The sequence below is a fragment of the Hyperolius riggenbachi genome, chromosome 6, assembly GCF_040937935.1.
Source record: "Hyperolius riggenbachi isolate aHypRig1 chromosome 6, aHypRig1.pri, whole genome shotgun sequence".
Lineage (NCBI taxonomy): Eukaryota > Metazoa > Chordata > Amphibia > Anura > Hyperoliidae > Hyperolius > Hyperolius riggenbachi.
The window spans coordinates 114,019,255-114,041,654 of NC_090651.1; the positions used below are offsets into that span (position 1 = coordinate 114,019,255).

The following is a 22,400-nucleotide window of genomic DNA, read 5'->3' on the forward strand; positions in this document are numbered from 1 at the left end:
CTGGGGCTTCCCCCAGCCCACCGTGGCCGCAAGGTCCCCCTGCATCCTCCTGGCTCCTTGCCTGGTCTCGGCTCCGGTTACAGGATGACTTCGGCCTTAAAAGAGAACCCGAGGTGGGCTCTAAGAATCCTATTAGCACAGAGAGGCTGGGTCTGCATATAATGCCCAGCCTCTGTTGCTATACGTCTCCCCCCTGCGCTCTGTTTTCCCCCCATAAATCAAACGCCGTGCTAGCGACACACAGCATGTCGCAGCCAGCTGTTTACCTCTAGATGTGTCAGTCTTGCCGCCTCCCGCCTCCTCTATGTCGCACTCCCTGCCCGCGTCCATTTCCTCCCTGCTGATTGGAGGGAAGGGACGCAGGCGGGGAGCGGTGACAGAGGAGGCGGGGAAGCGGCGAGAGTGACACATCCAGAGGTAAACAACCGGCTGCGACACACTGTGTGTCGCTAGCACGCCATTTGATTTATGGGAGGCAAACAGAGCGCAGGGGGACCTGGGGGGAGAAGTATAGCAACAGAGGCTGGGCATTATATGCAGACCCATCCTCTGTGTGAAAATAGAATTCTTAGAACCCACCTCGGGTTCTCTTAAAGTCCTCAGGTCTGCTTCCCGCTTCCGTGGATTGCAGCTTTATGCCGGCCGTCTACACACCATCACTGCAGCCGGCATGAGAGTCCTGCTCATGCGCGGTTCAATCGTAGAGAACTGCGCATGTGCTGGACTCTCATGCCGGCCGCCATGATGATGCGTAGCAGGTCAGCGTAATGCCGTAATCCACGGAAGCGGGAAGCAGACCTGACGACTTTAGGCCGAAGTCGTCCTGTAACTGGAGCCAGGACCAGGGAAAGAGCCAGGACGACGCCGGGGGACCTTGCGGCCTACAGTAGGCTGGTAAGTGTAAATTCTGTTTTTATCATTCGCTCAGGGTCCCTTTTAAATGGGAGGGTAGGGTGTGTTACTTTAATATACAGCAATTTATAGATACAGTAAGTGTTTCTGATGCCAAATCGAGGGTAATTAATGTAAAAAGGGTATCCTGAATAATTTACTGCATTCTATGTCACTGGAGCTCCTCTTTAATATTCGGGCTTTTTATTTGGTAGGTTAACAGATTCTGGGCCATATCGTATTTCAGGTGATAAGTAGCTTGCAGATGGGAGCTACTTATCACCTTGCCATCGCGTGAGGATTACTGGCAAATCCTATTGCCGGTTTCCTTCGCGCAATGGCTGATAGCCTGAGCGATGCTCCCTTTTACTGGGCGATAGGGAGTGAGGCTTTACCCTCTGGTGCTATCCTTCAGCACCACGGCCTCACACATTCGCACTCGCCCGCCACAAATCGCCACCATCTTCTGCCACTGCATCGGAGCCTGGGCAAAGCATTTTTGAATCTGCACCCGGGGCTCCCCATTGGTCCACTGTCAGAGCTAAATCATTGGCTCAGACAAGGGACCAATGGGGAACCTCGGATGGAGATTCAAAGATGCTTTGCCCGGGCTCCGATGCACACAGTAATTACAGTGACAGATACACTGTAATTACGCAACGGAATTTGCGGGGGGTGATTAGCGGTGGTATGTATATTGACGGGTGCATGGCACAGCTACAATGGGGGCTTCAGAGATGTGCAGGGGCCCGGTGGGAGCCTTGGGGGTCTCCTTACTAAAGGTGACCCCCAGACGCAGCGGAGCAACACGTGTTAACATGTTTAGACCTGCTCTTAGCAGGTCTAAGCGAACGCTCATGTCTGCTGGGAAGCATCACTTCCCGGAGATATGAAAAGGGCAATTTGATAGTGTGTAAAGAACTTGCTGGACGATTATATCACCCAAGCGAGTTCTTTTCCACTTGGGAAGAGGGTCTTAAATTAAATGGGATTAGACGATGCTCCCATCACCAAAATTAAGAGTTCAGCAATAGGATATGGCCGCCTGCACTGGAATTTGTGTTGCTCTACCCTGGAAGCCCCTTAACCTCCCTATCGGTATTGACAGTTACTGTATACACATCCAATACAAAGCATGCTGTGCACAGTATTGATGTGCATACATGTCAATATTCTCCTGCACCGTATTTTGGTAAGTTACAGGAAAAAAAAGGTTATGAAAATTAATCGGATCCCCTTTATTTCACAGAAATCCTGGGGAAAATGAACGCCAGGGAGGTTAAACCTGAGGAAACTGTATTTCCTTCTTTCCTTGTCTCTTCCAGCATTCTGTCCTGGTGCTGCTCACTTTTTAGGATGTAGAAAAGAAGCAGTAGGATGCCAGTGCTAAGCAGTCAGTTGGGAGGGATAGAGTTGCAAATTTAGGGACATAAAAATTGCAAAATGGATTTGTGAACACTGGGGACTTTCTTATGAGAAGCCACTGTGTGTGTGTGTGTGTGTGTGTGTGTGTGTGTGTGTGTGTGTGTGTGTATATATATATATATATATACAGTGTGTATGTGTGTGTATGTGTATCCACCTGACTTCTCCACAACGCAACTGATGGTCCCTAACCCCATATATAAGGCAAGAAATCCCACTTATTAAACCTGACAGGGCGCACCTGTGAAGTGGAAACCATTTCACGTGACTACCTCTTGAAGCTCATCAAGAGAATGCCAAGAGTGTGCAAAGCAGTAATCAAAGAAAAAGGTGGCTACTTTGAAGAACCTAGAATATGACATATTTTCAGTTGTTTCACACTGTTTGGTTATGGACTATACTTCCACATGTGTTAATTCATAGTTTGGATGCCTTCAGTGTGAATCTACAACGTTCATAGTCATGAAAATAAAGAAAACTCTTTGAATGAGGTGTGTCCAAACCTTTGGTATGATATATATATATGTATATATATATATATATATATATATATCTCTATATATATATATATATATATATATATATATATATATATATATATATATATATATATATATATATATATATATATATATATATATATATATATATATATACTATAGACTATACTGATTTGTTATAGTTTAATATTTTCTGGCCTGAACTTGTTATGACACTGATACCAGAGTGAGCACACCCATCCACAACTGATGAGGCAATCTGATAGTATGTAAATGTGTTACTATTTATGTCTCTTACTAATGCTACTACTGCGTGTACTTGTTTAACTAGATATGAGGTGAACAGTTTCATTAAAGAGGCAAACAAGAATGCTGAGTTGCGGCAGTCATGTTTTGAAAAAAAAAAAAATACTACAGAGATATTCTGAAAATTACATTTATTACACATCGGTGTGGTAATGTTATTTAACTTTGGTTACCTCATAAATTGCCCTAGGAGTTACTAGCATATTGGAGAATGTGCTGCTTGTCTGAAAGTAATTCTGTAGTGAGAGGAATATGGAGGCTGCCATATTAATCTCCCTTTACACAATGCCAGTTGTCCTGATTATCATGTGTACTTAATGCTTTCGCCATAGTACCAGAACAACTTTGATCTTCATGGGGCTGTAATTAAAGGGAACCTAAACTAAGAATGATATGGATTTTTCCTTTTAAAATAATACCAGTTGCCTGACTCTCCTGCTGATCCTGTGTCTCTAATACATTTAGCCACAGCCACTCAACAAGCATGCAGATCAGGTGCTCTGACTGGAGTCAGACTGGATTAGCTGCATGCTTGTTTCAGGTGTGTGATTCAGCCACTGCAGCATCTAAAGAGATCAGCAGGATTGCCAGGCAACTTGTAATATTTAAAAGGAAACATCCATATCCCTCTCTGTTAAGTTCCCTTTAAAGTCTGGCCATATTAGCTGCATGCATGTTTCAGGTTTGCAATTCTCTTTTTCACCTGAGTTATCTCCTTGGTGATATTTTCACACCTTGTAAATAAAATGCATTTTTAACCACCAGCAAGCAAGAAAATACCCACAATAATTTTGATAGTTTTTGAATTACCCTTTGGTACTCCTTTTTTTCGATTGCAAAATGCTGAAAAGTTATTTTAAATACAAGATACTGCAAGACGCGCTGCTGTAATAGGAGATGCTGATAAGAGGAGAGCGGCGCCTGGGGGACTATAAGAAAGGAAGCGGCCGCCCGCTCATAAGGTAACAGGAGCGGCGGCCGCGGTGGGAGGGGCGGGAGGCCAGACCTGCCGCGGCCCGGTGCAAAACTGCCAACGGACCGGCAGTGGGCCGCGGCCAAGTGGTTGGGGACCCCTGTAAGATGACTTTATTTGATATTTGTGCAAATGGAAAGGCCCTTTTATTAAATGTTGCACTGCAGCTTGTGAAAGCTAAACAAAAAAAACAGTTACTTTGTATGGCAAGTGATATTTTATTTGACCCTGATGATCAGATTTCATGTTCTATGATATTTACTTTTAGTTGGGCCTCGCCCAATACTATTGTTTCTCTGTTTCTTAGCAGCAATATGAATAGAGCAGAGAAAGCAGCAACTAAGGGATATGTAAAGAACAAATGTAAGTGCACCTACAGTAACATTTTCAAGTAACTCTAATCACACTTGGGCTCAGAATTGTTTTTAGTACACTATGGGCCCTTATTCAATTCATGTTTTCTCCTATGCTTTCTCCTAGGTTATCTTTTCATAGCATATCAGTAAAATGTATTTTAAGCCTCCAACAAGAAAGAAAAACTCGGGATAATTAATACAATACATTTAAATTACTTTTTGGTACTTTTTCTAATGCAGATTGCTGAAAAGTTATGAAGAAAAAGTGTCTCCTAGGAGTAAACTTTGGAGAAAAAGTGAATTGAATAAAAGGCCTATATGTCATAGCCAGGAGTAAACTTTGGGGAGAAAGTGAATTGAATAAGAGGCCTATATGTCATACTGCTTGGCAAGGCTCCTCTGCACATAGCTAGGAAGAGTCTGATTATGGTTGTGGGGGGGGGGGGGGGGGGGGGGGAGAGAGTAGAGTAGTAGCATAAAGTTTGCTGAGGGGACTCAAAATTTTTGGTTCAGGTTTACTTTAGTTTCAAAACCTTTTTTATTAGGTGGCGGCAGAATCATACAAAAGAGTTTGAAAAAATGAGTTATACATGTAATAGATTCACGGCATTGAGTACATAAAGTTTTTACAAGCATTAGAGGAGTAGATGTATCAAAGGTTGAGGTCCTCTAAGAATAGTGAGGATCAGGCTCATTGTAATAGGTCTATGTTCATCGGCTTGAGGTAAGATCATTAGTGTAATAGATAGCGGAGATACCGCTGCAGAGGAAAGCGGCATGTCGGCTATCTCCGCGTATCAGCCGGCGGCCTCTGCCGCGCAGGTACATGCGGCTGCTCTGTCTGGTCCTTCTATTGCACATAGATTGAGGGCTACGCGCACGCGCGCCAGGCAACAGGACATTTATACAAATAGAAGGGGAGTCAGCTGATCTGCCTAGTCAGCTGACTCCAACGGTACTTTGGATGGACTGAGTGATGGGGGCGGCGCTGCGGGGCATCTCTGTATATATAGTACTAGTATGTCAGTTGCTCCGTGTCTGCTGTTGCGAATGCTAACGTGTTAGCGCTCAGACCCTAGTCAGACCCCAAAGTGTGCTAGAACCAGCTGGAGCCGGGGATCCACACTTAGCCAGATTCTGTTGATAGCTTAAAGAGGAACTCCAGTGAAAATAATGTAATAAAAAAAAGTGCTTCATTTTTACAATAATTATATATAAATGATTTAGTCAGTGTTTGCTCATTGTAAAATCTTTCCTCTCCCAGACTCACATTCTGACATTTATTACATGGTGACATTGCTACTGTGGGTAGGTTATTTAGCTGTTTCTAGCTGGTCTGGCTGTTACAGACAGCTGTAAACAGCCATTTCCTGTCTGTGAACATTGTTACATTGTGGCAGTTTGCCAGGAGTACCGCGGTATTCAGAGCTTCTTGTGGGAGGGGTTTCAGCACAAAATCAGTCACACAGCGCCCCCCTGATGGTCTGTTTGTGAAAATCATTCTATTTCTCATGTAAAAGGGGGTATCAGCTACTGATTGGGATAAAGTTCAATTCTTGGTTGGAGTTTCTCTTTAAAGTACTAATTGCATTGTATTATCTGTTATGACCTTCTGCTTCCTTTGACTATTCTCCTGCTTATTGATTCTGTACTTCTGCCCATCTGATTCCTGTTGCTGCCTGAACTTGACACTGGATCAGCCTTCTGTCTTTGTACCTTATCTGTCCGTACGTTGCCAACTCTGCTTGTCTGACCTTCCTGTCCTCACCAGTGGGCCTAGCCACTGGTGAGGGATCTGTAGTAGCCTTCACCTACTCCTCAGGTGAAGCTCAGCTGCAGCACTGTCTGTAACACCGGCTCCTCAGGTGTCCGCTATCTGCAGTAAAGTCTTAATCACCTGCTTCTCAGGTGATCATTCTTGCAGCTCAGTCAGTGGTCCCTGCTCCTCAGGTGTCCACTGGCTGCAGTACAGTCTGAATCACCTGCTCCTCAGATGATCATTGCCTGCAGTACTGTCTGAATCACCCGCTCCTCGGGAGATCTCCTATTACTCATTACTGTTGCACCAAACACTATTTCACATTGGTTGTCCTGTGTCTGGCTATACTAGCATTATTGGTGATTCTGCAGATCACCACATAATCAGGTATAGCATCTGTATTATTGATGATGCTGCAGATCACCAATAATCAGAAAATCTGTTTTGCAGACACCAATCGTTACAATTAGTAGCTGACACCACCTACAAATATTATAAACTATTAAGACCTCAACCTAAACAGGCTTAAGGTCTAAGAATCAAACATTACTCAAGCTACTAACCTTAACCAAAGAATTTATACTGCTCACACTGGGACCATAAACACCCCAGAATTAGGGATGCTCAGGAAATGAACACCAAGTATCAAAACATTTGTAGAGTACTTTGGACCCCGGGAGAGGAAGCCAGTTGAGCCCATGGTTGCCATATCTTGTCAAAGTGGAGGTTCCTGTCCCACAGATTGGCTTTAATCTTCTCATTCAGCATAGTAATGTGGATACGGGTTAGCAGTAGCACACAATGAAAGAAGAGAGTTTGTTTAAACCATTGAGGTGCAATATAGGTCTTAGTTGCATTCATAATAAATTGTATAAGCTTGTGTTGAGAATAAGGTAGCTTATCAGGTTGGAGGCCTAAAAGGCATATGGCTGGGTCTACTCGCAAATGAAGTGAAAGGATGGAGTTGATTTTGCCAACTACTCTCTTCCACAGCGTAGCCACTATGGGACGGGTCCACCAAATATGGCAAAAGCGCCTGAGAGTGCACAACCTCTAAAGCATAGATCAGATCTTACCAGATAGATCAGGTTTAGTCTTTTGGGGACTAAATATGACCTGTGCAGTACTCTCAAGGCAACCTCCATGTCCGTTACGCAGAGACTTCCTTTCGATAGGGTGTCAAAACATTGGACCCATTGGTCATCTGATAATGAGAGATTAATACATTTTTCCCATTCTGCCTGAAAGTGAAATTTTGAATTTTGAGAATTGGTATTAAGAATTGAATATAATAGTGATAAAGTGCCTTTACGGAGCGGGTCTGTGAGACATAAAAGTTCAAAGGAGGTTGCCTTGATTTCCTGACCAGGTCTACCGTAGCAAGTGATAGAAGGAAATTATATAACTGGAGGGCCCTAAAGAACTCAACAGCAGGAATGTTGTGGTTCTCACATAACATTTTTTTTTTTTTTGGTAGGGGTTATACCTTTCATTAGTATTCTATAATTGCTAGTCAAATCCTTCCGAGTCCACCAGTCAAATGACACCAGATCAAGTCCAGCTGGGAAGTCCGGGTTTCCCAGGAACTCCACCAGACGGGAGTGCTGCGACGGAAGATTGTATTTGTATCGAACCCTTTTCCAAACCCGTAAGGAGTGATAAGTGAAAGGAGACATTGTTTTGATTGCATTACAACCCAAACCTCTCAACCACAGAACCCCCCTCCAGCACATAGGATATAATAGGCTATTTCCAGGTCAACCCAGCGTGGGGTGTGAAACCCTGCATAGATTGATGGAAGTACTGCAAGTTGTGCTGCCAGGTAATATTTATATAAATTTGGCACAGAGTCCCCCCTCTTTTTTATGGAGCATCATAATGTTTTGTTTAATTCCAGGTTTCTTTTTGGCCCAAATAAATGTGAAAATCTGAGACTGGAGAGGGGCCAATGATCCCTTTGGAAACATTAACAGGGAGGGTGTGAAAGTAGTATGTGATCTTGGGCAGGAGGGTCTTCTTAACAGCAGTGAACCTGCCCGCCCATGACACGTTGTAATTCATCCAGGTGAGCAAAAGGCTGTGGAGGGTCTTGAGGAGAGGGGAGTAATTCCATTTGTAGAGTTGTGATGTATCGCTAGGTATATGGACCCCCAGATACTTGATGTAGTACTGAAATTTGAAGATACCACTAATGTAGTTACCAATGCCCCTTGGAAAATTGCTAAACATGGCTTCGGATTTGTCATAGTTTAATTTAAGGCCGGACATTGTCTTGATTTGGGATGGAGATCACAGGGTTGGTGAGGGTTAGGAGGACGTCGTCCGCGAAGAGGCTTAATTTATGTTCTGTTTTTTCAATTTTATAGCCTTGAATGTCAGGATTGTGGCGTATCGCGGCTGCCAGAGGCTCCATCACCATAGCAATTATAGCAGGTGATAGTGGGCAACCTTGTCGGGTGCCCCTCTGTATTGATATTGGGGTGGAGGAAGTGCTTGGCAATTTCAGACGGGTGTGAGGAGTGGAATAAAGCTGCTTTAAGAGATGGGCAAAGGGTCCAGATATACCAGCCTTAGTAAGGACATTTGACATGAAAGACCAGGAGATTGTATCAAAGGCCTTTTCTATATCCAAGGCTAGGGTGACCAGTTGTTGACCAGATTGGGAAGCATGATGTAGTATACCAAGGGTTTTACGGATGTTATCCGATGCTTGCCGGTAAGGTATAAAACCCACCTGGTCCCACTGGATTAGGGCTGGTAATAGTTTGCTGAGACGGGTAGCTAATAGGCTGGTTAGAATTTTATAGTCTTGATTGAGGAGGGCAATGGGCCTATCATTTTTAGTACTTAGGGATCTCGACCTTGCTTAGGGATGATAGATATATGTGCACCAAGAAACTCTGGGTAGTTTAATGATTTAGTTCTGAGAGTGTTAAAGTATTTGGTCAGGTACAGGATAATGATAGCAGAAAATGTTTTGTAGTATATGGCACTAAGGCCATCCGGACCTGGTGATTTATGAAGTTTAATCTTTTTAATGGTGTCCTCGACTTCTTCCTCTGAGAAAGCGTTGTTTTAAAGATTTAGAAGCAGAATTACTCAAATTGGAATCTAGTAGTGGGCAATGGTGATAAGATGGATTGCATAAGCCCAAAGTGAGTTCCCAGTTCTATTGTTTAGAGAAGAGTTCTGTATTAGAGCAAGGGGATGGCATGATGAGTCCCATTCTTGTGCATAAGACACATAGGTGTATTGCGGCCATATAAGGAGACAGTACGGAGAAAGTCCTATCCATAGGACAGAGTTAGTATAATCTCATAGAGATAAGATAAGCTACAGGCCAGTGGGGGGACAGATCAGCACAGTAATCATTAAGGTGGTGAGAAAGAAGAAAGGCACTCTCTGGATACTTATCTCGAGGAGGTCGGCGGTGAGTTAGGAGCTGATCCTTGTCTGCTTCCTGCAGTTTGCCAGACTCTCTCCGGGCGCTGTACCCGGGGGGATTTCGCAGGAGGCTCAATGTGCACCCTGATGTTAGCAGTTTACAGGATCTGTTTACCATCTTCCAAGTTGGTGACTCTGTGGCTAATTCCTTGCAGCGTGAAGAGAAGAGCACAAGGGAAGCCCCATGCATGGCGGATGTTAGCTGAGATCAGGGCTTGTGATATCGGGCGGAGGGTCCTTCTCTTTTGGAGGGTCAGTGGTGAGAGGTCGGCGTAGAGTTGTACTGCATCCGGTACCCCTGGGAGAGGTGATTGGGAGCGTGCGGCAGCCATTACTTGTTCTTTTGTCTCATGGTCGTGGAACTTGAGCACCACATCTCTGGGCAGGTTAGGGTTGCACTATTTTCCAAGCGCACGATGTACCGTATCCTGTCAAGCCGGAACATAGCCTGGTCCACCTGCGGCATCATGGCTGGGAAAAGGTTAAGAGCCACTGTACGTAGGTCTGTGAAGGATTCAGGCAGTCCTCTGATTCTGATATTGGAGCGACGTGCCCGATTCTCTTGATCTTCTTGTCTGGATTCGAGCTGATCAAGGCGAGTGTCATGGGCATCCAGCCTACTTTTGTCTTCTTTCAGGGAGTCAGCGTAGGAATCCAGCCTCTGTTCCACCTCGTGGACTCTCTCTGAGTTTCTGAATGTGGGAGTTGATGATGGAGACAGCGGCGTTTAGCTCCTTCTTAAAGGGGAGCTGAAGTAAGAGGTATACAGAGGCTGCCATATTTATTTCCTTTTCATCAATACCAGTTGCCTGGCAGCCCTCCTGGTCTCTTTCTCTGCAGTAGTATCTGAATAACACCAGAAACAAGCCTGCAGCTAGTCTTGTCATATCTGACAAGTCTGAAACACCTGATCTACTGCTGCTTGTTCAGGGGCTATGGCTAATAGTATTAGAGGCAGAGGATCAGCAGGGCTGCCAGACAACTGGTATTGCTTAAAAGGAAATAAACATGGCAGCCTCCATATACCTCTCTCTTCAGTTCCCTTTTAAACTGCTTATGAATAGAATTGAGCGGGGCTGTGTTATCCGTCTTCTGAGTGCTCTGAGAGGTGCTGGGCTGAGAAGAAGGTTTCTCCGGTGGGCTATTGCTAGCTTGAGAGTTGGAAGCGGCGGCCATCTTTGGGGCCTTGTCTTTTTGCTGGCGAGCAAGAAGCTTCGGTAGGAGACCCTCAGGAGGAATACCTTTTATTCTTCTTGTTCTTCTTCGGCTCTGACATATCCCAGAGGCTCTGGGCTACCAGGGGGTTGCTTGGCTCGGCTATTTAAGCAGTATTTTGCTGTTTAGTTCCCGGTCAGTCACGGAGCTCAGCGGGGCTGCACCAGTCACGCCAGCGCCGCGCATGCGCCTCTCAGGTTTACTTTAAAGGGATACTGTAGGGGGGTCGGGGGAAAATGAGTTGAACTTACCCGGGGCTTCTAATGGTCCCCCGCAGGCATCCTGTGCCCGCGCAGCCGCTCACTGATGCTCCGGCCCCGCCTCTGGTTCACTTCTGTAATCTCTGACTTTAAAGTCAGAAAACCCCTGCGCCTGCGTTGCCGTGTCCTCGTTCCCGCTGATGTCACCAGGAGTGTATAGCACAAGCCCAGTATGGTCTGTGCCTGCGCAGTACGCTCCTGGTGACATCAGGGGAAGCGAGGACACGGCAACACAGGCGCAGGGGTTTTCTGACTTTAAAGTCAGAAATTACAGAAGTGAACCGGAGGCGGGGCCGGAGCATCAGTGAGCGGCTGCACGGGCACAGGATGCCTGCGGGGGACCATTAGAAGCCCCGGGTAAGTTCAACTCATTTTCCCCCGACCCCCCTACAGTATCCCTTTAAGGTGGATCACATACACTTGTGTCTACAATGAATACCCTGTGCCATAAAATCTATAGCATTGTAAAAATATTTTTTTGTTTTGATGCTAAAGTGCCTTACTTTCATTTTTCCCTGGATCTTGGTCACATGATAATGCCTCCAGGAATCCCTCAATCCAGGTGCAAGCTTGCAGAAATGTTTCTGGACCGGTCATTTTCGGATTTCTCTCCTAACATATATTTAGGCTGTAGGCACATACATCCTGTATTTTATGCACAGCCTGTACATGAGTTGGAGGGTTTGTGTTGTCTTAATCGTAACCACAGTCAAAAGCACAAATTGCTTTTGCAATGTGATGATATTTTTATGTTACAGGTATTGCAGGTTTTACATTACAGGCACAACATGTGTGGTAACAACTACTGCTCCTCCTTTAAGCTATACTGTAAACTCATGCCAGAGACTGTCTCCTATTGTGCTTTGGTATCTCTGTATCATCTGGCTGTCCATCTGTATGTACTTTGTACAAGGTAGGCTGCATGACTGTGTGAAATCTATTTTGCTTTGTTTCACATTATATAATACAATTTTCAGTTTTTCAGTTTCAGTATGTGGAGCACCAGAGAAGATTAGCTCTATACAAATCAAGAATGACAATAAGTGTGCATAGTGTCTAATTCAAAAGCAAGCCAGTTTGCCTAGGAAAAGTAATATTTGGGGAAAGAATGGTTTGCTTTTACAATGACTTTATGATTTTGAGTCCCAGCTTATAATGTGAATTATAATAGGACTGGCATAAGCTGTGTTTACATTAACTCAGCACAGTGGATGGAAAAGTCAACATTAATGTATGTTTACACAGTTTCATAAGATTTAATCCAAAGCGCAAACGTTGTATTTAGTATTCTTAGAAATGCATGTCAGACCCAGACTACGGATGCCTGTGCACCCATGGCCTAAAGCTGTGTTGGCAAATAAAAAAAAACTACAAAAAAGTAACTTTTTAAAGTGCATTTTAAATAGTCAGTAAAAGTTTTTTTTTTTTTTTTTAAGAGGTTTTTTTTTTAGTTTTATGGAAAGGCATCTTTAAGACACAACAGTCAGGCTGGTTTTACACTTTTCTTTTTTTACGTAGTGATGCAATTCTCCTGCCACACTGCAACGCAAAAAAATTTCAATCATATGACCCTGTGGCAGAGTGTGCCGACAAGGTCATATGCATAGCGTTGCAACCCCCCCCCCCCCCCTCAATTTAGTGATGTACTCCCTGCTGGTCAGTACATACGTCACTGGGATTCCCCTTAGTTCGCACATGCTCACTGCGACGCTTCGTGCTCCGTCGTTCACACTGCATGCGTCGCCCATAGATGTGCATTACCCCAAGCTCTGTGAATAAAGCACGGTGCTTCCGGTAACGTGCTGTAGCCCTGCGTCAGATTGGATACTTGCAGCCCACCGCAACGGACCGCAATAAGTGTGAAAATCTCCACTGACTTCTGTTGCTTTTGCGGCCCCTTGCTGTAAAATAGGTAACGCAATGCATGTTTCACCTGCAAGTGTAAAATGGGCCTCAGTATAGCGAAACTCCCACGAAGGGGCCTGTAGTCTCAACGATCTTGTCTGCACATAGGTGAAAGACCTTTTGAGCCCATCAAATTCCAAAAAGCCAAACTGAGTAAGGAGTAATGATGTATAAATCAAATTTCAATTACTATCTCACACATAGGTCAAGAACTGACCTACGGTAACTAACACCCAAGTAGTGTAGTATTCGTTGTACATATCTTTACGTTCCAGCACTGTTTATTCTATTTGTTTAATTCAATTTAACTTCAGGAACCAATCCCCATCTGTGGGGACGGTACTTGATTTCCACTTAAAGGGAACCTTAACTCTAGAAAAAAAAATGATTTTCACTTACCTTGGGCATTTACCAGCCCCCTGCAGCCATCCTGTGCCCTCGCAGACACTCATGGCTTCTCTGGTCCCCTGCCGACAGCTAGTTTCGTTTTTGCCGACTTGGAATCGGCGGGCTGCCATGGGTACCTTTGTATGCATTCCCACTAGTGCAGGAATCTATTGCGGACATTAACGCGTACATTTGTATGTGTTACTGATGCAACGCGTCAATTTTTACGCAATGCACCTGCAACGCATAAAAATGTACTTGTTGATGTCCGCGATAGGTTCCTGGACCAGCGGAAATGCGTGCAGAGGTGCGCATAGTGGCCCGCCGACTCCAAGTCGACAAAAATGAAACTAGCTGCCAACGGTGGCCCGGAGGAGCCATGAGTGACTGCGAGGGCACATGATCGCTGCAGGGGGCTGGCAGATGCCCCAGGTAAGTGAAACATTTTTTTTTTATTTTTTTATTTTAGTTAAGGCTACCTTTAAAGGACAACTGAAGTGAGAGGTATATGTAGGCTGCCATATTTATTTCCTTTTAAACAATGCAGATTGCCTGGCTATCCTACTGATCTATTTGGCTGAAGTGTGTCTGGATAACAACAGAAACGAGCATGCAGCTAATCTTGTCATATCTGACAATAATGTCAGAAACACCTGATCTGCATATGCCTGTTAAAAGTGTTAGTCTCGGTTCACATTAGCTTACGTTCCGCTCCGATGAGCGGAACGCAGCAGCGACAGCAATGATTTCCCGATGGGAAAGTTCACATTGCTCCGTTCTGTTCCCTGCGTTCCACTCATCGGAGCGGACGTTCCCGAAATGCCGGGACCTTGCGTTACAGCTCCGCGAACGGAACGGAAGCACAGGAGCTGATGCGCTCCAATGTGAACCTGCCCTTTGAGGCAGAGGATTAGCAGGACAGCCAGGCAACTGGTATTGCTTAAAAGAACATAAATATGGCAGCCTCCATATCCCTCTCGCTTCAGTTGTCCTTTAAGAGGACGCAGAGCTTTAGCAGCATTCAGCATGTGGGATACAACCATTTTCTTACATTATTTAGTTTTGGACAATCTTATCCGGACACTCCATGAATTATCCTTTTATTTTCTGACCTGACGCTTTTTTCTGCTTATTCAGAGGACCAAAGTTTATTTGATTTGTCCACTTTGTGTAATTCCCATCTCACTCTGGATCACAGTCAGTCTCTGCTGCATTGTCCAGTACTCTCAGTAGCAGAGTGAACATCATTGCAGGAGAGGAGGGCAGGATGATGACCTCATCACTGTGCGCTTAACCAGTGCTGTCCAATCATAAAGCTGAGATGGAGCTTTTACTCTGCACTAATGGCCCTTTGTGTTTGGGGGAAAGTCATGGACAGAGAGCTACTTGTGTTTTTGGGATACCTGAATCACAGGACTGGCTGCACATAATTAGTTTATTTTTGCTGGAGAAATCATTTCTCCTATCCTGCACTGTATTTTTTATTTTGTGCATTTCGTTTTCTGACTGGAGTTTGCCAAGTTGCAGGCAGATGAATAAAAAAAATCCTCTACATCTTACTATTACTATTAGAGGCATATGAAATATAAAAGTATTGCAGCTAATTTGCATCCATCGGTGCATGCCTCGTGTGACTTATATTTTTATAAAAAATTTCAGCTAAGGACTCTACAATACTTATGGTCTGGTAGCTGCAGTCATAGTTAATTTTCCGAGGGTGTAGTCTGCTTGGTTTGTGCAGACTAGCAGCTCTGGCTTGGTTGACCGTTAATGTTTAATCTTTGCACAATACTCGAAGTTGAAGTAACTAATTTTTCATTCATTTTTTTAAACAGCCGTTTACTCAATTTATTTTCAAGCTTGTCAGCCAACAAAAGGCACCTCAAGCTACATTGTATACTGTTTCTTTAACGTCATCTAAATAGGCTGTCACTTCTTCCACAGCACAACACACAGTATATCAAATAGAAGCTATATTGCAGAAGTTAATCGCGTTTGTCCGCGATTGTCGCATGCCGTTACTGCCGCTCACCTGATTGAGCACGTCGGCCCAATATCTTGCGGCTTGTCTGATCGTTATATGCGACTAATTTCGTCCCAAAATTGGTCATATCTTTGACTCTGGATGCTTTTGGCGGCACCGATTTTCAGCTAATTCGATAATGATTATCAAATCGGATGATCAATCGACTGCCAAATCTATATATATATGGCCACCTTTACTGACTCCTGTCTAGCAACGTACTTATTATCTGCACCGGAGCTTTTCAAATTTGCATTTTTGTACAACACACTGTAGCATGGTAATGGTGCATAGTTATTAAAATACCATCTTTAGCTGCCAATCTCTTTGAGATGATGGTCAAAAAGCTGTATACTGAAAATTTTTGAAAAAGGTAAGAACATTTCTGTGGTAATACTTGTTTTTTTTTCACATGACAGTAACTACAGAATGTTATTTTAAAAATGTGGCATTAAGTATTGGTACTATGAAGCCTTGTACTCAAACCAGAAGATTTGTGGCCAAGGCAGCCTGTCGGGGCCACCTCTGCCGAGAATGCCACTTGTCCAGTGGCTGGATAGTGTGCTGGTTAAGGGCTCTGCCTCTGACGCAGGAAGCCTGGGTTTAAAGGGACTCTGAGAGGTAAATTTAAAATAGAAATTTGGATGTACCTGGAGCTTCCTTTAGCCCCCCCCCACCCTCCTGTAGCCCATGAGCATGAGGTCCTCCGGTATCCACTTCTTCCCTCTCCTGGTCCTGCTAGCGGCTCCGATGATCAGCGACTTCAGGGTGAAGTTGTGAATGCACCGCCCCTTACCCCACTGCATCATCGCGCCGGTCACCGTAAGCCTCTTGTGCATGCGCAGTTCAGAGAACCAGACATGCGCAGGAGGCTTGCGGCGACCGGGGTGATGATGCAACGGGGGGCGCGCCCATGCAACCTCACCCGAAATCACTGATTACCATATCTGCCAGCGGGACCAGGAGAGGGAAGAAGTGGATACCGGAGGACCTCGTGGGCTACAGGGGGCTTGAGGAAGCCCCAGATAAGTCCAATTTTCTTTTATTTACCGCTCAGGGCCCCTTTAAATCTCCGGTCTTCCTGTTCAGTAAGCCAGCACCTATTCAGCAAGGAGTCCATTGTTCTGTTACTCACCCTGCCTGCTCTGTCCTGCTCCACTGTGCCAGCTTCCTCTCTCCTCCATAGCAACAGAATGCATTCTGTATAGCATCAGCTTCGCACTGTCACTCAAGGGATCGAGTCCTGATCCCTGCCAGGCGACAGTCCTTGTATGTGTGTACAAGTCTTTACTTTGCTATCTACAACCTTGTTATATCCTGGGCGGTTTCTTTGTTTTTTTGTCCTGAGTTCTGCTTTTTCTGCTTTAACCCCGTCCTGTCACTGCACTGTAATTGAACGCTCCTGCAGCATGGAATGTTAATTTCCTGACCTCTTTCTGCCTTTGTGCAGGCACTGATCTCCCGGCTGTGGCTCATAGCCTTTATACTGACCGTCAGTGTGGTCTCTGGTCATGTGACCCAGTCATGATAGCCATGACTGCTAATTTTGATGATGAAAGGGAAAGTTTGTTCTAGCACTACAGACTTTCTCATCATTTAGATTTTAAATGGGCTGTGCCAGGAAATGGTTAACAAACCAGCATATGTAGGCACCCGTATCTCAGGCCAGTTAAATTGCATATACTATAACATAGAATATTAATAGATGATAATGGATAGATAATTGTTAACTAATTCCTAATATCTCAGAATTTTACTATACATGTTAAGGAGGAACTGTAGTGAAAATAACATGATTAATAAAATTGTTCGTTTTTTACAATATTAATTTATAGATTCAGTCAGTGTTTGGCCATTGTAAAAGCTTTCCTCTCCCTGATTTACATTCTGAGATTTATCACTGGTGGTGACATGGGAATGTTCATTTACAGAGAGTTCTATGCACAGCGGTTGCTTGGCAGTTAGAAAAAGGCGTTATTTCCCGCAATACAACGAGGTTCACTGAAAAAAATTGTCAGGACCATGGTCATTACATCACACTGTGAGGGGGGGGGGGGGGGGTTCACCACAATATCATCCATACAGACCCTCCCCCCTCCCCCCCCCCTTCCAGATCAGTTTGAGAAAAGGTAAAGATTTCTTGTGGGAAAGGGGGTATCGGTTATGGATTAGGATGAAGTTCAATCCCTGGTTAAAGTTGATTTAGGATTATGCAAATTGACCAACTGAATCCCAGCAAGGTGGAATTTGATTACCATAGGCATTTTTAGGCTGCATAAATATGCATGAAAGTTTTGCATGGTTCTGCTTCATCATGGAATTATTTGCATCTCACCGACCTACCCTAGTATGTAGAGACTGAGGTAGAGATGTAAGATTGCAGATGGTATGCATTTTGGGATTGGAATAATCAAAATTGACAGGAAGTGCTTGGCCCAATTCCAAGCTGCACGGGCTTGAAATATATGCAGCTCACTAAGGCCTCTTTTCCACGGATAGTTGATAATAATAATAATAATAATAATAATAATCCGAACATTGATAGGCAGTGTTTTAAGAAAGTGGTGTCGGCGCTCCTTAAAAGTTCAATCTCTGGGTAATACTCCAACCCAATGCCAATCCTACTGGGTGGATCGCTGTACTGAATGGGGGTAGCTATTCCCCTATGTTAATTGTAATCCAAAGATCTGTACAGCGCTCACTCCCTTCACAATGTCTCAAGATACATCTTCTATAGGTGGTCTTTCAATCAGAAATGTCTCTAGTTTCTGGTACAAATAAATACTCTCACCAATGTTGAAAGGCTGACTTATCAACAAATCAGCTACATGCACATAAGGGATGAACTGGTTCATCCCTTATGTGCATGCAGCTGATTTGTTGATAAGTCAGCCTTTCAACATTGGTGAGAGTATTTATTTGTACCAGAAACTAGAGCCATTTCTGATTGAGACCACCCATAGAAGATGTATCTTGAGACATTGTGAAGGGAGTGAGCGCTGTACAGATCTTTGGATTACAATTGATAGGCAGTGAAATGCCTCTGAAACTCACAACTGCTTGTTGCTGCCTGGTAACTGCTTGTTGCTGCCTGGTAACTGTTAGTTGCTGCCGGGTAACTGCTCACTGCTGCCTGGGAACTGCTTGCTGAGCACACAGTTCAGTAGCTCTTTTCTACGGGCAGTTGAACTGTGTGCTCAGCAAGCAGTCACCAGGCATCAGTGAGCAGATGCCTGGCAGCAGCAAGCAGTTGTGAGAGTTTGACAGGCATTTCACTGCCTATCAACAGTATGTGGGAAAAAAGGCCTGAAAGAACGGACTATTCCACCTCATTATGGGGGATTCTCAGTATTTCTTTTATTCTTTACGAAAGCCGCCCCTGTAAAGAGTCTATGTAAAAATTCAGGCCACCCCCTACCTGTTTTCATGCTATTTGGGCAGTTGGATTGAGCAACTCCTGTTCACTAAGTGCTTTTAAAAATAAAAGTTGTATCCACTATCATAGCATACAAAAGATTACACTTTATCCTCATAAAAAATAAGTCAGTTGTGACTGATCTTGCATGACTGTGTTTATCTTGTTTTATGAGACTATATTCTATAGTAATTGGATGGCTTTTTACAACACCTGATGCTGAGTTACATACGTTAATTATAGTTCTATTATAAACTATACGCACATAACAACTCCAAATGAGACTGAAGGCCAGATGCTGTGGTTGCGGCTTGTTGTTAGCTTGTGGCTATTACAATGTGAGCTACAGCACATGCAGATTGCTGTAGGTATCAAATTAGACCTAACTTGAATTAAAAAAAAAAAAGCAATACAATAAAAAACAGTCTTTTCTAGTATACTGTGGCAAATGCCTTTCTGAAGCCACTGCTTCAAAGACTCCAAAATCTTTCATTTTCCTGGTAGTATGCTGGTTGGTTCAACCCCCATTGAGACTAATGCATTGATGTTGAGAGTCTTGCTTCACTATGCCTTCCCTGCTGGGTGCAATGCAAACCTGGATAGTTGTAGTTCCTCTGTACACCAGGAGGTGGTTTCCTGCACGATTTTCTGGACATTTATGTACCTGCAACACTCTGCTTTCCCTGCTGGTGGCTTTGTGCTCCTGGACTGCCAAACTGCTGATTGACATGTGGCCTTTTTTACAAGTTGTCTGGACATAAATGCAGGGCTGTGGAGTCGGAGCAATTTTGAGTACCTGGAGTGGGAGTTGGACTCGGTGGTTTCATAAGCTGAAGAGTTGGAGTAGGACGATTTTTGTACCAACTCCACAGCCCTGCATTAATTAGGCATATACCGGCAGCTCTAACATTTTAAAGTATGCCCGAGGTGGGTTAGGAAAAAAAAATCAGATACTTGCCTAGAAATTATTGTTCTCCTTCAGCAGAGGCATCCCAAGTTGTCCTGGAGACCACTGCTGCCATGCGCGGACCCTTGAAATAAATCTGACGAGCTCGTTGGATTGCTGATGTTGACCGTGCTCCTCTTGAAGCATGAGTGTGGCTGTACTGTGCATTAGGCCAGAGCAGCTCTGTGCAACTGCACAGGCTCAGCTCATACTTGCGCGGGTACAGCCCTGCTGCGCTTGCACATGAAGAGGCCCAGGGACAAGATCTTCAGGAGGGTAATGGCGATGAGGACATGGGAAGCCTCTGAAGGATCCTGAGGCTTCCCTCTTCCTAGGTTAGTATTTCTCTTCTGTGTTTCGGCCTCCTTGGGTTCTCTTTAACTACTTAAGAGTCACGCTGATTGAAATCTATGCCCTGTTTTGATGGCTATCTGGCTGCCAGGGCGTAGATTTCAATAAACCGCCGCTGCACGCATCCGCCGTTTTTAGACGCTCCCCGCCGTCTCTTGCCGCAGCTCACTCACTCTGACGGTCTCTATGTCGGCAAAGCCCTGTGAGCGGGTCAGGAGCTGATTTCATTGTCTCCTGGCCCTGTCTTTCAAAGCAACTCCCATTGGCTTACATTGAAAGACAGGGTCAGGAGCCAATGAAAGCGGCTCCTTACCGACTCACAGTAACTCTACCATCATAAAGACGGCAGAGTTTGTGCAGGTGATTTCACTGCAATTATCGCAGTAAAATCACTGTACAAATTCACTTTTTTTTTGCGATCGAGATTAGTGATTTAATAGCATGCTAATCGCGATCGCTCTTCAATCACAGCAAAATGCTGCATGCAACGTGTTTGCCGCTAATGGAAGAACGCCTGTGATCAGAGGCAAACGCGGCAGTGATATCACTGCCATATAGTTACAATTGCGATGTTGAGAAAGTATATTTTATTGGGCAATTTGCTAGCGCTGTCAATATGTGGTCCTGCTGCAGTTCTCCAAGGAGCCTCTGGTGAGAGAATTTCTCTGCCCACAGATATGCCGGCCTGATTTTCTTATTAATGTTGCTGTATTGGTTTCCACCACAAGCTCCCGGAATAAATTCCATAGCAATTGCACCTGCCCACAGCTCCACCACAGCTAATTGTAATCTCCAAGATCTTGGGTGTATGTTGGAATGCATGAGGTCTGAGGTGTACCATACTGCTGGGGTCCTTTTTATCACTTGCATATCATATATTTAAACCCTGATGAGGTATTAAGGTCACAGGCCTTGAATAATTGTAGTATTAGTATATATAATATGCACATAGGCTGATTTGCACATAAGTAGAAGAAAAAGTCCCAAAGCTCAACTGTAAGACTAAGTCAGCACCAGGGAGTCGACCAGTCGGCACCTGGACCCAGCAAGGTGCACAGGTAGCCAAGCAAAGAGGAAAAGAAGACTGGGTCTCCACCTGGATTTGTGCAATTACAGCATAACTTTTATTGTGCCGTAGCAGCTAGAAACACAACGTTTCAGCCAGGGGCCTTTATCAAGTGTTCACTTCACTTGATAAAGGCCCCTGGCCGAAACCTTGTGTTTCTAGCTGCTATGGCACAATAAAAGTTTTGCTACAATTGCACAAATTCAGGTGGAGACCCAGTCTTCTTTTCCTCTTTGATCCGCACATAAGCCCACCTCAATCCCCGTTTTGTTGTTAAAGGATATCTGAGCTTCTGCCAGGCCTAGAAGTCTATCTGGTCCAGTTCCACTGCCCTCCAGGATGCCGCTGTCCCCCTTCGTTAGAACGCCGACTCCAGCTGGGTTGCAGGCTTATGTGCATGTGTGCCACGCGCCTCCCTCGGCCGGGAGCATTCTGCACTTGCACAGTTCACAAAGACATGAACTGGACAAGCGCAGAAACTCCCAGCCATGCAGCAGAAGCCCACAACCCAGCTGGGCGATCTTATGGAGGGAACAGCATAAGGAGGGAACAGCAGCACCCTAGAGGGCCTAGCAACTGCAGTGCTTGACCAGATAGACTTCTAGGGTCTGGGAGAAGACCCAGGTAAGTAAAGCTCATCTTTTTTTTTTTTTCCCCCAGCTTGGATATCGTTTAAAAAAACAGGTCAAATGCAGTGTCCCAGCAATAGGCTGACTCCCCTCAATTTGTGGCCCAAGCCACCCTCCCTGCAGAGCGTGCGTTGAGAGCGTAGTTTAAGATCATAGCTACCTGTCCTTACTCCAGCTCACTCGTCTCCCAGGCAGCTTTGTACTCACCGCTAGAGCTCTAGGCTCACTGTGGTCACATGACAGGCTTGAGCTCTAGCAGCAAGTTACCTGTAGCCTCATAACTTGCCGCTAGAGCTCCAATCTCATTGTAAAATAACTGCACTGAGCCTAGAGCTCTAGTGGCAAGCACAAAGCTGCCAGGGAGACGTGTGGTTCAAGCAGGAGTGAGGACAGGTAGCTATGAACCAGAGTATGTTGCCAACGCGTGCTCTGCATAGATTATAATACTACTAAAAAAAAATAAACATATACACTGATATACTATATATAATAATAAAAAAAAAAAAAAAAAAAAAAAAATATATATATATATATATATATATATATATA

The 22,400-nt window shown here is 44.5% G+C and overlaps 1 protein-coding gene across 3 annotated transcripts in view; it reads left to right on the forward strand.

Annotated features, from left to right (window-relative positions):
* The window catches only part of DIPK1A (divergent protein kinase domain 1A), a 228,858-nt gene that overhangs the window by 71,651 nt on the left and 134,807 nt on the right, over positions 1 to 22,400 (forward strand). The window contains exon 1 of one of the 3 annotated variants that reach the window (XM_068242601.1): positions 11,962 to 12,042. The exons of the other annotated variants lie outside the window; for them this stretch is intronic. Coding sequence (XP_068098702.1) covers positions 11,966 to 12,042 — 77 coding nt within the window. The 5' untranslated portion in view covers positions 11,962 to 11,965. Of the gene's footprint in view, positions 1 to 11,961; positions 12,043 to 22,400 lie in introns of those variants that run through there. 3 annotated transcript variants of the gene reach the window in all.